This window comes from Mytilus trossulus, chromosome 2 (assembly GCF_036588685.1).
Source record: "Mytilus trossulus isolate FHL-02 chromosome 2, PNRI_Mtr1.1.1.hap1, whole genome shotgun sequence".
NCBI classification, from domain to species: Eukaryota; Metazoa; Mollusca; class Bivalvia; order Mytilida; family Mytilidae; genus Mytilus; species Mytilus trossulus.
Genome location: NC_086374.1, coordinates 55,299,936 through 55,314,064, shown reverse-complemented (window position 1 = coordinate 55,314,064; position 14,129 = coordinate 55,299,936). Strand labels below are relative to the sequence as shown.

The 14,129-nt window shown below is 30.9% G+C and overlaps 1 protein-coding gene across 2 annotated transcripts in view; it reads left to right on the top strand.

The window, feature by feature from the left end:
- LOC134707609 (fibroblast growth factor receptor 2-like) overlaps positions 1 to 10,517 on the top strand; it is a 72,339-nt gene extending 61,822 nt beyond the window's left edge. Inside the window, exons 5-13 of one of the 2 annotated variants that reach the window (XM_063567544.1) lie at positions 1,456 to 1,497; positions 2,237 to 2,385; positions 3,047 to 3,248; positions 4,841 to 4,957; positions 5,758 to 5,912; positions 6,756 to 6,872; positions 7,865 to 7,979; positions 8,485 to 8,578; positions 10,174 to 10,517. In XM_063567544.1, coding sequence (XP_063423614.1) covers positions 1,456 to 1,497; positions 2,237 to 2,385; positions 3,047 to 3,248; positions 4,841 to 4,957; positions 5,758 to 5,912; positions 6,756 to 6,872; positions 7,865 to 7,979; positions 8,485 to 8,578; positions 10,174 to 10,312 — 1,130 coding nt within the window. In that variant the 3' untranslated portion in view covers positions 10,313 to 10,517. Of the gene's footprint in view, positions 1 to 1,455; positions 1,498 to 2,236; positions 2,386 to 3,046; positions 3,249 to 4,840; positions 4,958 to 5,757; positions 5,913 to 6,755; positions 6,873 to 7,861; positions 7,980 to 8,484; positions 8,579 to 10,173 lie in introns of both variants that reach the window. The other variant, XM_063567543.1, reaches the window with a different exon arrangement.
- Positions 10,518 to 14,129: the final 3,612 nt, after the last annotated feature.

The following is a 14,129-nucleotide window of genomic DNA, read 5'->3' as shown; positions in this document are numbered from 1 at the left end:
ATTCAAACCAAACCATCCAAAACAAAATTAAAATGGGGCTACATGCTCGATTTATATATACTAATTCAGAATTAACAATTTTGTATAAAAATTATCTAAATTTCCTCTGAACACATCAAGTCTTAATACCGAACGAAGAACAGTAAGCCTTCATGCACAACAGACATTTTAAGAGGGAAAAGTTACATTGATATGCAAATGTATGTGAAATTATTTCATCACTGCACACTGCAAGCCTTTGAAATGTACAGATATTTTTTTTAAAGCAAGAAGGTGTAAACAGTATTTATTTTCCAAAAACTAGTTTGTCAAAACACTTTTTATTTTAAAGTTACAATATAATTTATGTTAAAGTTACAATATAATTTATTTTAAAGTTACAAAATAATTCAGTAAACGCCTAGAATTAAAAATCGACAAAATATTAAGGCCTTTAATTTATACCTCCTTACATATTTTTTTGACATCAGGGCCCGATTGTTCATCTCTTGGTTACGTTTGAATTTTGAGGTAAATATGAAAAACCAAGGCTGGATTTTTTTTGTTCATCTAGCTACTGATTCATGTTTAGATAGGGAAAAAACTATAATGCAAGCTTGGTTATACATTTCCTAGTATAATAGATCACATTGTACCTTGAGAGAGACAAAACAAAATGCAAATGAATGACACAAAACTTTTATTATCAGTCGTTGTTTAAAAGTTTATAACGCGTTTAAAAAAATACGAAATGTCTGTGATAATGAGTATTACCATGTGAAGAAGTAAACAAATAAGTTGACTATTACATATGCAAGCCTTCCCGATAAAAAAAAAAAGGCAATATAAGCTGCTAGGGAAACCAACGGAAACAACAGAAACACTAAAGGGCAAAAAAAAACAACAAAAAAACAAACAAACAGCCGTCAACATTCATAGAAACAGATTATTTGAAAAAAGGCTGGCTTATTCTTGACTTGGTTTAGGACATTTTGAGAAAAAAATGGTGGGTTGAACCTGTTTTTATTGCTAACAAAACCTCCCTCTTATATGATAATTTAAAAATTATCGATAAGATTGACTACACTTCCGGACAGGAATACAGTATAAATACACGCAAGAAACGATAAAACGATTTTAGTTCTGCTTCTGTTATGTTTTAAAATTCTGGGAGATGTTTTTATGGTACTTATTTTTCGTTGTCTTTGACCCCTTATGTTTGGCTTATCGCTACTATTATTAGGAGACTGCTATCTCATATATACTTTTGAATATTCAATAAATCTGTAATTTATTTGTTTGATTTAAAATGATTTTTCCAGTTAACCGCTTTGCTTTCCATTTGTGCATTAAGAAAATAAAACAAAATAAAATAAAAAGAAATGAAAAAAAATGAAAAAAAATCTTATTGTCTAACTCGTCAAGATTTTCTGCTTAATCGAATTCCTTAATTTACTTCGGCTTGTTGTTTTTTAGAAGTTGGACTATCCAGCGGTGGAGTTGGTGGACTAGTTGCAGGTAATCGTGTATTAGTTTTAACAATAGATTGCAAACAGTAAAACTCATCACAAAGCAAATAAACAAACAAAAACGTAATCATGGCAATAGAACATTATACAATTAAGTCAGATGTTTCTATCTTATCTTAAACCAACACAAGTTAATAGATTTGATTTTTAATTCCTTTTGTTTAAAACAAAATCTATACACTTAGTTTACACGTAGGTAGCTATAGAGGCTTTTTTTACCAGAATTAATCAGTAATCAAGGTTCCATTTCAATTAACCCACAAGCTGACAGCACAAAGTCCTAGTAATTCTGTTTCGATTAATTTTAGCTCAACCGATTCCTATATTTTCGCATCTTAACTTTCCTGAAAAAAAAGAAAAACATTCTGAATGAACAGTTTGATTTTGAAATTTTGAAATTATCAAGTTTTCGAAAAACGACAAAGAGAAAGAGAGACGATAATAAGGGACAATCCAAAACATAAGTTGATTAAAAATGTTCAAACTCCAAACAAAATAGGTCTTATAAAACAAATTCATGCTTCCTCTGGCCAAATTGACTCAAGATGTTTCTGGCAATTTTAACTAAGTAATTTTTACCATATAGCTCATTAATTAATCATTTGTCACGGCTTTATTGCTTTGTGTTTTTCGATTTCGAATTTGAAAGTAATTCTTTTTCGAGAATAGTAGTAATGCGTATTTTTTTGCAATGCTGGATTTTCAATTACATAATTGTTATTTGTTAGGCTTTCTTATAATCCTGATTGCTGTTATTGCCGTGCTAGTCTTTCTTGGGAGAACCGGTAGACTACAACCTGCTAAACAACAAGTTACTGCAGGTATACGCACAATTAGAAATACCATAAGAGTACGTGGTACAAGTAGTGGGCTGAATGTGAGTATTCTTATCACTTCAAATGAAGACTATACATACTTAATTATTATTGCATTTGATAAATATGAAAATGCTTTGAACTGAGTCTGTAAGGAAGACAAAGCAAAACGTAAAATCACAAAAATTCTGAACTCTTAGGAAAACTAAAAACGGAAAGTTCCTAATCAAATGGCAAAAATTAAAAACTCAAACAAACGAATGGACGAAACTGTCATATTCCTGACCTGTTAAAAAACGAGTTTTAAGTTCATCGAAAATTGTATCCACATTAAAAAAAGAAGTACTTTTATTTTCATCTGTTATGTCTAGTGTACTATTTTTTAAATCCTTTAAATAAGTTAACAGATTAATGATATTCATTTATATCGTATTTCAATGTTCTAAATTCATCTACAAAAAAAGCCAAGGCAAAATACAGGGATACCTGAGATTACCCCCCGTTTTGGTGGGGTTCGTGTTACTGAGTCATTAGTTTTCTATGTTGTGTCTTGTGAACTGTTACTTGTCTGTTTGTCTTTTTCCTTTTTAGCCTGGGGGTGTCAGGTTATTTTCTATCTATGAGTTTGAATACCCCTCTGGTATCTTTTGCCCCTTTTTCAAATTGTCAAGTTTGTTTGTAATATATTTTAGGTTTTTAAGTATCAATCATTTTATTATATAGAACCGTGCAGTTATTTCAAAAGAAGACGATGACATATATTTTTACGGTGGTATGGATACCAAAGGAGAGAAATCTTGGGTTTTGTCCAGAAAGGATATTTCTTTAGAATCAGAACTTACACGGGGACGATTCGCAATCATATATTTAGCACAATACTATACGCACCAAGAAGCTAAAACAGTTATTGCTAAATCGCTTAAAGGTATTGTATCATTAACCTTTTTTTCTCGCTTACTGAGGCATTTAAACTAAATGCTAAGGGTTAAAATACTGTTATATATCTGTAAATAACTTTTGAAACTACAATTGCTTTAATGCTTCTATTGAATACATGTACACCTATAAAAACCAACTCATCAACAAAGAAATTTGCTTTGGACCGCACAGTGAATAAAAAACTAGTCAAGTATGCGTATCTGATGAAGGCTGATGTGCATTTTACCACTTAATATAAAAAAGATGTGGTATGATTCCATTGCGACAACTTTCATCATGAGACCAAAACGACACAGACATTAACAACTATAGGTACGAACTTCAACAATGAGCAAATCCCATATCGCATAGTCAGCTATAAAAGGCCAAGATATGACATTGTAAAACAATTCAAACGAGAAAAAAAAAACCAAAAAAAAACCAAATATAAAACACATAAACAAACGACAACCACTGATTACAGGCTCCTGACTTGGGACAGGCACATACATAAATAATGTGGCGGGGTTAAACATGCCGCATAGTCAGCTACAAAAGGCTCAGATATGACAATGTAAACCAATTCAAACAAGAAAACTAAAAAAACAAAAAAACAAATATAAAACACATAAACAAACGACAACCACTGAATTACAGGCTCCTGACTTCGCACAGGCACATACATAAATAATATGGCGGGGTTAAACATGTAATCTGGGACAGTGATATAACAGTAAAACATGAGAACGAACTATAAAACTCAGTTGAAAAAGGCTTTACTCATCTCAGATGGACAAACATACATGGGGACGTGGCCGGGTACTTGTACATTGTACAACGCGACAACAAAAAGATACTAGGAACAGATCTGAGAGTACTCGCAGTTATCTGACAGCTAGTTTAAAGCCAATAACAACTATTTTTTTATTTAAGATATACAATCGTAGGACTAATTTATCGTAGGACATGTTGTAAAAACCGTCCGTTCGGAAAAGATCTTAGTTTAAAAAGTTTTATGCATATAAGCCCAGTTCCTTAATTACATTGAATATGCTGTCCTATACAAATATCTTTTGTGTTCAAATAACTTCCAAATTAGTAAATTACTGTAACCGCTTTGAACTATCATTATTATAGTGAAAAGAACGTCATAAAAATGGGCTGCAAATTGGCAAATATATTTAGCGCCGGAAACCATCATAAAAATCATAGCTGCCTGCATTTGATGTCTACGGCTTTATCTGAGCAAGCTATGGTTTTGGATTTTTATCAGTTGCATCACGCCAAAACGTCTCTCATTCAGATCTTAACATACTACTCCATAGTTTAATTTGACTTATAAGATCATTAAATTATGTCACTGCAATGATGAAAATGTTTTGGGATGCAATGTACATATGCTGTAAAGGATCGTGTTTTGCAATACTGAAAATTTATAAGTTTATCAAAGCAATGTCTTTAAAATGAAAGAATTGTAAGCATTGTTTATTAGTTATTTTTTGAAAACTAGAAGAAAGTCAGTAATTAACCGTAGTTTGCAGTGAGTACAGTTGCTTTAAATTTGTACTAAACGCAATCATATATTATTACCAATTCTAGATGACCAGAATGAGGAAAACGTGATAAAAATGAGAGCTAAGATTAATTTTTATGCGACTAAAGTGGGACATCATAAAAATATATTGGATTTCATCGGTTCAGTTGAAGATGATGTCCGTGAGTAAATATAATTAATTTTATTTTATTCAAATGACAGGTTTAGTTTTTATATGAATTAAAAGTGACTTTGGGCTTATGACTTAACATATTTAGAGTCGAGCGTCACTGACGAGTCTTTTATAGAGGAAACGCGCGTCTGGCGTAAATATAAAATTTCAATCCTGGTAGCAATGATGAGTTTTTTGAATTCAAATTCGCGAAAAAAAAATTGTACATTCAGCTTTGAAACACATGTATAAACGGAACACGTGACGTGATTTACTTGATTCACAAAATAATAAAAAAAAAATAAACAATAATCCAAATTCACCACAGGACTTTGGCTTAAAAGTTGAAACCTTAGTTTCTTAATAATTTCTGAATTTAACAACGGAGATTTACGAAAGGGTTTGTGATAAATCAGGTAAAAATCATAAACACTAGTAGTGGTATTGACCTCGTGGTCAAGAAAATGAAAATAACACTATATTATTTCGTGCCTCTGAAGCATTTTTATCAGAAACTTTCCAATTACAACATTTGAAAGCCAAGTATGAATAACAATATATGACCAAAAGTATATAAAAACGAAAAAAATTATGAAAGCTCAACTTTGTGTGAGGGAGTTGAAAACCTTAGTTTCTTTAAAAATATAATTTATCAACGGCCAATTAACACAAGGTTTTAAACTTATATAGTAAAACATTCTATTTCACAAGCGGTGACCTTCGATTTAATAATTCACATTGATAATAAATCAGCTGAAAGAAATGGAGAAGACTACACAGAACAATAAAGTTGCTTTATTTACTTGGTAGGTGGTCCAATGATGATTCTAGAATATTGTTCGAAAGGAGTGTTGAAAGAATTTCTTGAATCTGCAAGATCAAATATAACAGTAGAATTAGAGGAGAGATTGTTCCGAATGGCATTTGGTATTTGTAACGGAATGGATTATTTGGCCTCTAACAAGGTATGTTTTATGGGTATGCGTTTATATATTTCAATTATTTAGTATGAATTTTTTTATTTGTAAGAAAGTTCAATCAGAAACAGACTGTCATGTAAAAATGGAAATGCCAGTCCTTAAGTCAGTGTATGATATACAATCAAACAATTTATAATTTAGAAATTAACATGTGAAACTATATGTGTTCAAACAAAACTATTTGTGTTAAACTACAGTAGAGGGAAACAACTCATAACCATTCAGATACGAGTATTGTATTTCATGATAAACAGATGAAATGGTGAATACCACCATATTTTTTTCTATAGTAATAGACAGGATAAATCTTTACCCATGCACATTTTTTTTTTATTTAAAAAAAAAAATACAAATTCTTCACAGCTTTTTTGAAAAGTACATATTTAACAGACACATAAAGGACATCAATGTTGGTATTACACCAAAATAATAAAATTTGATATGGGATTGAGAGTTTTAAATACAAGTTTGCTTCAAAAGAGTCATGAATCAATAGTTGATGATAATAGAATGAAAAAAAAAGCGATTCAGGAGATATTAGTTGAACAATCAAAATGTAGAAGTCAAGTTATCGCATTTGATTGTTAACGGACGTCTACATGTCTAAGTTAAAGTTTTGTATTACACGTGTTGTAACAATTAGGTCCTGTTATCTGAATTCGTATTGTTACCTCACATCTTTAAGTGGTGTGTATTTTTATATTTTGCTACTCAGTATGTCTGTCGGTGTACGCGAACGCAGTCTTCTTGTTTCATTTGTGTCTTTATATCTTCATTAGTGATATAAAAAAGTTTTGTGACTTCATTTTTTTCTAAATTTAATTACAGGTAGTTCACAGACGACTTGCTGCACGTAATGTGTTACTCAATGATCTGCATGAACCAAAGCTCACTGGATTTGGTCCCGATCCAGATGCAAATCAAGAGGAAGAAGCGAAAAACAATGTAAATGTACAATTTAATATAAAATTTAAGTACCAGATATAGTGCACTTTAAAGTGTTTGAAACGGTTCTATCAAAAAGGAATTGCATTGTAATATTATTGATAGAAAACAAGTAACAATTTAAGACTCAGATTACAATTTAATATAACATTGAAATATCTGATGTAATGCACTATATAGTCTTAGAATTTAAGACTGATATTAAAACATTTGGGTTGAAAAATGAGAACATATACTGGGGTTACTCCCATTTTCGTCGCAAAAACATAATACCTGTGCTTATTACAGATCTGATGAGAATCATTGATTGTATGTTTCACATAGTTGTATGCTTGATCGAAGTCTCAATCACTATGTCAGGTAGTGATTATACCTCTTCATTTAAACCATGTAATCTGTAAAATACGATATGACCTCTATTATTACATTCTTGATTTATCGTATGTTTGAATGTATTCATAATAAAAAAAAATGGAAATTGAACAGACTTTTAACGCCACAATATTTGAAGTTCTGCCTTGATAGATAGAAAACATATTTGATAATACGAAATAATTATGACCAATATTGTTTTTACTTATGCATTTTACATTCAGTGGTATAGTTAGAAATAACTTATCAGGTATTGTTCATCAATACAAATATCAAAATAATACGTCTTTAAAAAACATTTTTAATTATATCGTATATTCACTTGTTAATTATTTTTTAAAATATACAATCCGTTTTTGTTTTTATTTTATTTCATTATTTTGGATATTAAAACTTGAATTATTGTCAGGCATAACTGTTATGATAACTACTCAAAACTATCATATCATGTAAATATTCAGAGATGCTAGGTTTCATTACAGCACAACACTGAAAAAGGAGGCCCGTGAGGTCTAAGAAAAGAAAACACATCTTAACTAAAGCTCCTTTGTCACTTAATAAAGTTAATTTCTTTATATTTGACTGAGTATACTATTATTTCTATAATCAATCTTTAGCAGGAAAGAGTACCGGTAAAATGGATGGCCCCAGAGTGTATGAAAACCACTGCATATGCAAATGAATTGAGTGATGTTTGGTCCTATGGCATCGTAATGTGGGAGATATTTTCTCTGGGTATGTATTTAACAGTTTTTCTCCATCATATTTATATGTTGTCAATAAGTGGTTCTAAAACTGTGCTAGAATAACGTTGAATATAAAGTGCCATCGTTATGTATATCATATAAGTTATTATATTAATAATACTAGTATGTGTTTCAATTAATTTTATTACGAACTGTTTACTTTTAAAATTGTTATCATATTTGTATCAGATATTCTGCTTTTGAATAATGCCTAATTTTTAACCGATGTCTGTCTTGAAATAATAAAATACTACTCTTATGTGATAACAATTTGCAATAAACTTACAAAAATCTTTCATTCATTTCTGTAGTTGACGTGGAGGGACATTCATACATTTTTAATGAAATAAGACATCATTCTTTGGAAAAAATCTGCTAAGAACAGAATAAACGGCTGAAAATGTGCTAGTTGCTGATAATATATTTAACAAACTTGTTAATATATTTTTTTTTCTTAAGAAAAACCCCGAATATAATCTAAACTATTTTTATAGGTGAGACTCCTTATCCAGGTGTGCAAAGTAGAGATGTACCTGGTATGGTCAAACGTGGTTATAAGATGAAGAAGCCAGAGCATTGTGATGATGTGTATGTATCAGTCTTAAGTCCTTTAAGTTGTGAAGCACTATGTTCTGAAGTATGTTATAAATATTAAGGGCAAAGTACAGATGAAAATGTTGATTCTTTTCATAACATCCAGATAAGTATGCATTCTCTGTTTTTATCTTTCTTTGAATCCTCAGTACACATGTTAGCATCTTGTTCTGATATCTATTTTTACTGTTACGTCTTTTACATCATCTGAAAAATGTAATCAATCAAACCAAGTATTTACAGCCGTAAACATGTTACACTCATTTCTGAAATGACGACTGTTTTGCATCATAACTAAAATTATGCCAACTGCAACCGAATACTGAACACTGATTCCAACAGCGCCGGCATATTGAGTATAAATAAAATCCAGTTGATTTAATATCCTGTTTTGATGTCCTTCTAATGTGCTTTTGCTTACAAAGAAGGTATTTTTCAAAGTGTCCAAGTATTGATTTTTAAATTTTCCTTCTAAACGTTTTACTGTACACGATTGACAGGGTTAAATGTACTTCCAATTTTAATTTTGCTATAACATTTTGGTATTTAAATGTTTCCTACGTATTCTATAGCTTATTATCCCATGTGTAGAACGACACGAAATTGATAATGCTTTTAGTTTCAATAGATGTGTTTATAGTTGATAAGGAAACAAGTTTTTTCAACTTATTTTAATCCCTCTCAACTTTGCGGGTGCAAGTGCTGCCTTGTAGCGGCTTTACAAGGGTGTCTTTTGCATGCAAGAAATATTGCTTTCTCTTTACACGGGTCAGCCATTCATCGCTCCCTTCCGACGGACTTTCGTCATTTCTTAAGAACATACTCACAAATGGTGTCAAGAGAGAGTCGAAAATTCAGTCCCTGAAATTCTTTCCCCGGAACCGGGATCGAACCAGGAATCTTTGTGTTAGTAGTCCGATGCGCTTACAACTACACCACGGATAATGCTTTTAAAGCGAAGTTTTTGTAAAGTGCTTATTATGAATACTTAACATGGAATATGAAAGTTCAATTACATAACAATTTCTGTATGACATTGGATAATACACCGGCTCGGAAAACCTCGAACAGCGGTATAATACCGTTGCCTTTATCTTGTATTCACAAGTGATGTGAAAAGAAGGTCAGACGATTTGTGACCTATATTATCCCTGAAAATTTTTATACCTGAACATTTTGGCCTTTTAATGTCGAAATGCACATCTAAATCAATTAAATGGTAACGTTAGTGTTATACACACTAAATACTTATCAATTTTTAAGTATACATCCAATCCTCTTTTTGATGACAAAAACAGATGGAAATGAGAATTTAGAATAGTATAAAATGATCTAAAAATACAACTAAAACATGCTTTGGATACATTTTGTAGCACTTATGTTTGAAATGTAAAATCATATTTTCAATCTTTTTGAGAATACTCAATATATACCATTAACCTTTTGCAATAATATTGTTGTTTCAAATCTATATATTTCGGATCTCGAACTTATTTTCCGGCTCATTTCGTTCATAATGAATGATGTGGTTGACACAAAACCAAGTAGTCAATAATAATAAGATGTATTTTCTGTTTATTGACAAATAGGTTCTACAAAATCATGCTGAAATGTTGGCACTATGATCCTCGTAAGAGAGCTGGATTTTCTCAGATCAAGGAGGAATTGAATAACCTGTTTACAGAAGCGCCTGGTGATGACTATTACTACAGAACAAATGAACTATGATTTGATGTTGCCTTGATTAGATGAGCGTATATAACTACTTAAAATTATTAGAAAAGATGACTTCAATTGACAAAAAACAAAAACATTACATATATTTTTTTCTATTTTTGTATTGCTTATCAAGGTGAAAGTTCGTTACTAGTCATCTTACTGAGGATGTACATTTATTATTTTGACTGTTGTCTGCGATACTATTTCATCCTTTGAAAACGAATTAGAACAGTATTATTTTGCTTGAACTATAATTGCATGAATAAAATATTTTCTTCCTTTACGTAGACTTTATTAGCGAAAAATTAGCCAGCAATTTATGAACTTTATTTCCGTGTACACCATTGTACTAAGTTTTTATAGATGTTTCCATTGCATGAGTCCAGTCTTATTGAAATAAAATTAACGAAGATCTTGAATCCTTTATGGGTTAATTTAAATTACATATATAAGTAAGCAATGACTGTGGTTGTTAAATTTGAAAGATACTTTGTGTGCTTATTTTTTAAATATTTGACATCCTTAATTTTTCGAAAAAAATTAAAAGTTTTGTAAATAGGAAATTTATAGAAATGACCACATTATTGATATTCATGTCAACACCGAAGTGTTGACTACTGGGATGGAGATACCCTCGGCGACGAAACGTCCACCAGCATTGGAATCGACCCAGTGGTGTAAATAGCTATCAAAGGTACCAGGATTATAATTTAGTACGCCAGATGCGCGTTTCGTCTACATAAGACTAATCATACAAACAATGCCGTATTTGGCAAAACCTTTTCAACTTTTGATCTTCAGTTCTGTACAATTTTGTATTTTTTTCACTTTCGATCTTTTATATCTGGGCGTCACTGGTGAGTCTCGTGTGGACTAGACGCGTTTTTGGCGTATTGAATTTTAAACCTGATGCTTTTTGTTATCTATTAATCATGCTCTTCTTTGTCTTATATGTTCTCCTTTTTATTTGTATTGTAGTCCTGTAATATTTTGTTTTCATTTCAATGGTATATTTAACTGTGTAATTAAAGTGCGAGGTTTGGCATGTCATAAAACCAGGTTCAACCCACTACTTTTATTCCCCTTTAAAAGTGTCCTGTACCAAGTCAGGAAGATGGCCATTGTTATAATATTGTTCGTTTCTGTGTGTGTGTTGCATTTTAACGTTGAGTCGTTCTAATTATCGCTATTTTACAATTTTTTTATTTGATCATGATGACTGATAATTTCCTTTCTCACCGGAGTCGAGGGATATAAAAATAATCGCTTAAAACTAACGTGGTATTGTCAATTAAACTGACATGAAATTGACAACGTCGTCATATGTAAAAAAGCGATAAACAGATTAAAATGGTCATCTCAACAAGATCGATGTTCTCACTTTTGCCATACCGGCTTAAGCGAAAAAAAAATATTCGCTGAGAAGGTCAACGATAATCTATAAATCTCTATCTTTCTTTTGATTATGTATTCTCCTAACGTTTCATTCCGGTTGAAATCGCGTTCTGTGATTGTCTCAAAAACATGTGGTACAATAATACACGATTTTTTTTTCCAAATCAAAGATGAAGTTTTCCTTTTGAAGGAACAATATTGAAGGTAGTAATATCTAATGACCATGGAAGTACAAATCTGTTTAAAAAAATTGCTTTCATGATGTCATTTGGCGAAATTTAAATTTTTTGACAAAATTGTCATAAAATGACATTTAAAAAAAAACCAGAAGTTCCAACTAATGATGCTAACCTCTCATTGAACGGTAAAGACAATGTTTGCCATCAATTCTTTTTATAGAAATCTTACAGTTCTTGCGTTTATTTGTAAGGCAAAGTTCGGCCCCACGAAAAATCGTTAAAATGTATACATTATGAATTGATTCACCATGTGTGAAGTGAAATTAAAAAACAATAACAATCTTAAAACTTATCCGGAAGGTCCCAAATTTACAGGGTGTTGTTTTCATTTCTAAAGCAGTGATTTGAAACGGATTTTTTTTTTTGCATTTTGTTGAGATTTAAAAGAAACACTTTTTTAACCAAAAATTTAAAAAAAAAAAGAAAGATTATTTTAAAACATGTGTTACAACATGAACATAACTTGTATAGCATATTGAATAATTTTAACCAAATTTGAAAAATCATTTAGTACTTTGTGTGTCGATTTTTTATCCAACTTTCCGCAAAAATAATGTGCACCCTATGATCGTTTACACGGAATGTATTTATTTTCCGACCGGTTTTAAATTCATTATCGTATGTGCATACATTGCAAATGAAAGCTTTTTGAAATGGTGTATCTCATTTTGATTCATGTTTAATTCTTTTTGATAAATTTTGTTCCCAAGTCGTGTATCGTTTCTTTTGTTGACTAGTTATATATGAACGAATCTGTTACAGCAGGGTGAAACCCCCATTTCTGAATTTTCCTATTGTGACGTCATGAAAAAAGGCCACTATGCTTTAGGACGTCTCATAAATAGTACACATATTTCTTCAAATCTTTGAAAATGAGGTCTACAAATCATTCGAGAAGAAGATTTCACCACTATAACACGTGCAGTACGATATTTCCCCACCTTCAATAGTTAAATTGAAAGTATTTAAAATGCTCGGCAAGCCTTGCGCTTTGAGAATTATAATTACGAGTGGAGAAATATCGTAGCCCACTTGTTGCAGTTATGGAATCCAAGACCACATTTATTGATCAGCGGTAGTCTCCCCTTTAATAAAGTAAAAGCAGGATTGTTCGGATTTATTTCCCAGATTTCTATATTCTTTAGGCGGTTTAATTTACAGTAAATAAAAAAGTGAAATAACTAAAATACTGAACTCCGAGGAAAATTCAAAACGGACAGTCCCTAATAAAATGGCAAAATAAAATGATAAAACACATCAAACGAATGGACATTTTTCTGACTAGGCATTCTCAAATGTAGAAAATGCATATGGTGGATTAAACCTGGTTTAATAGAGCTAAACCTCTCACTTGTAAGAAAGTCGCATCAAATTCCATATTAGAATTAGATAAAAGATAATATAGGAAATCAATATATTTACTCTTTTCTATAAAATTTATATGCATTTCTTGAAGGAGAATTCGCAATACCTAATGTAATATTATACATCATAAATGACATTGTATTGAAAAATGTATGAGAAAATCTTTTAGATAAAGAAAGACAACTGTTATATTTCTGATGAATACGTTATGCATGTAGTTTTTACGAATTTATAGAATGTATAGGCTTATATCGATGTTGATATGATGTATAGTTATATTATTTTTTTATACTGACATTACCACTTTCTGTTATACAACTCAGTACAAAGTAAAGTCTTATTTCGATATCAACGTATGATGTATATTCGGTTTTCTTTTACCGTTTAATTCGTAAATCTAAAATTGAATTAATGCAAAAATAATAAATGGTGTTTTTTTTTGTCGTTAAGAAATGATATCTCCAAAATGCTCGCTTTTTTCGGCAAAAAATTCATGAAAACGAAAACCTGAAGATTACATTCAGAGACAGTTTTTTTTCAAATTCAGTGATATTTTTTATCTAGTTCAATGATTCATCTAAATTGTCTTAATGTTTTTCACTGAGTGATCGCTTGTCATGTATTTCTAAATGCTCGTACGAATTAAGATATAATAAAACAATTAAAGAGATTCAGAGTTTATCGCAATGAGAAAGAAAATCGCAAAATATATACAGCAAAAGCAACAGTCAGTTTTATATAGTATTACGCACTAGATTAATTTTACATTATTACACACACACACCGACACACGCACACAAACTATGAATTCGTTGTAGACATCTCGG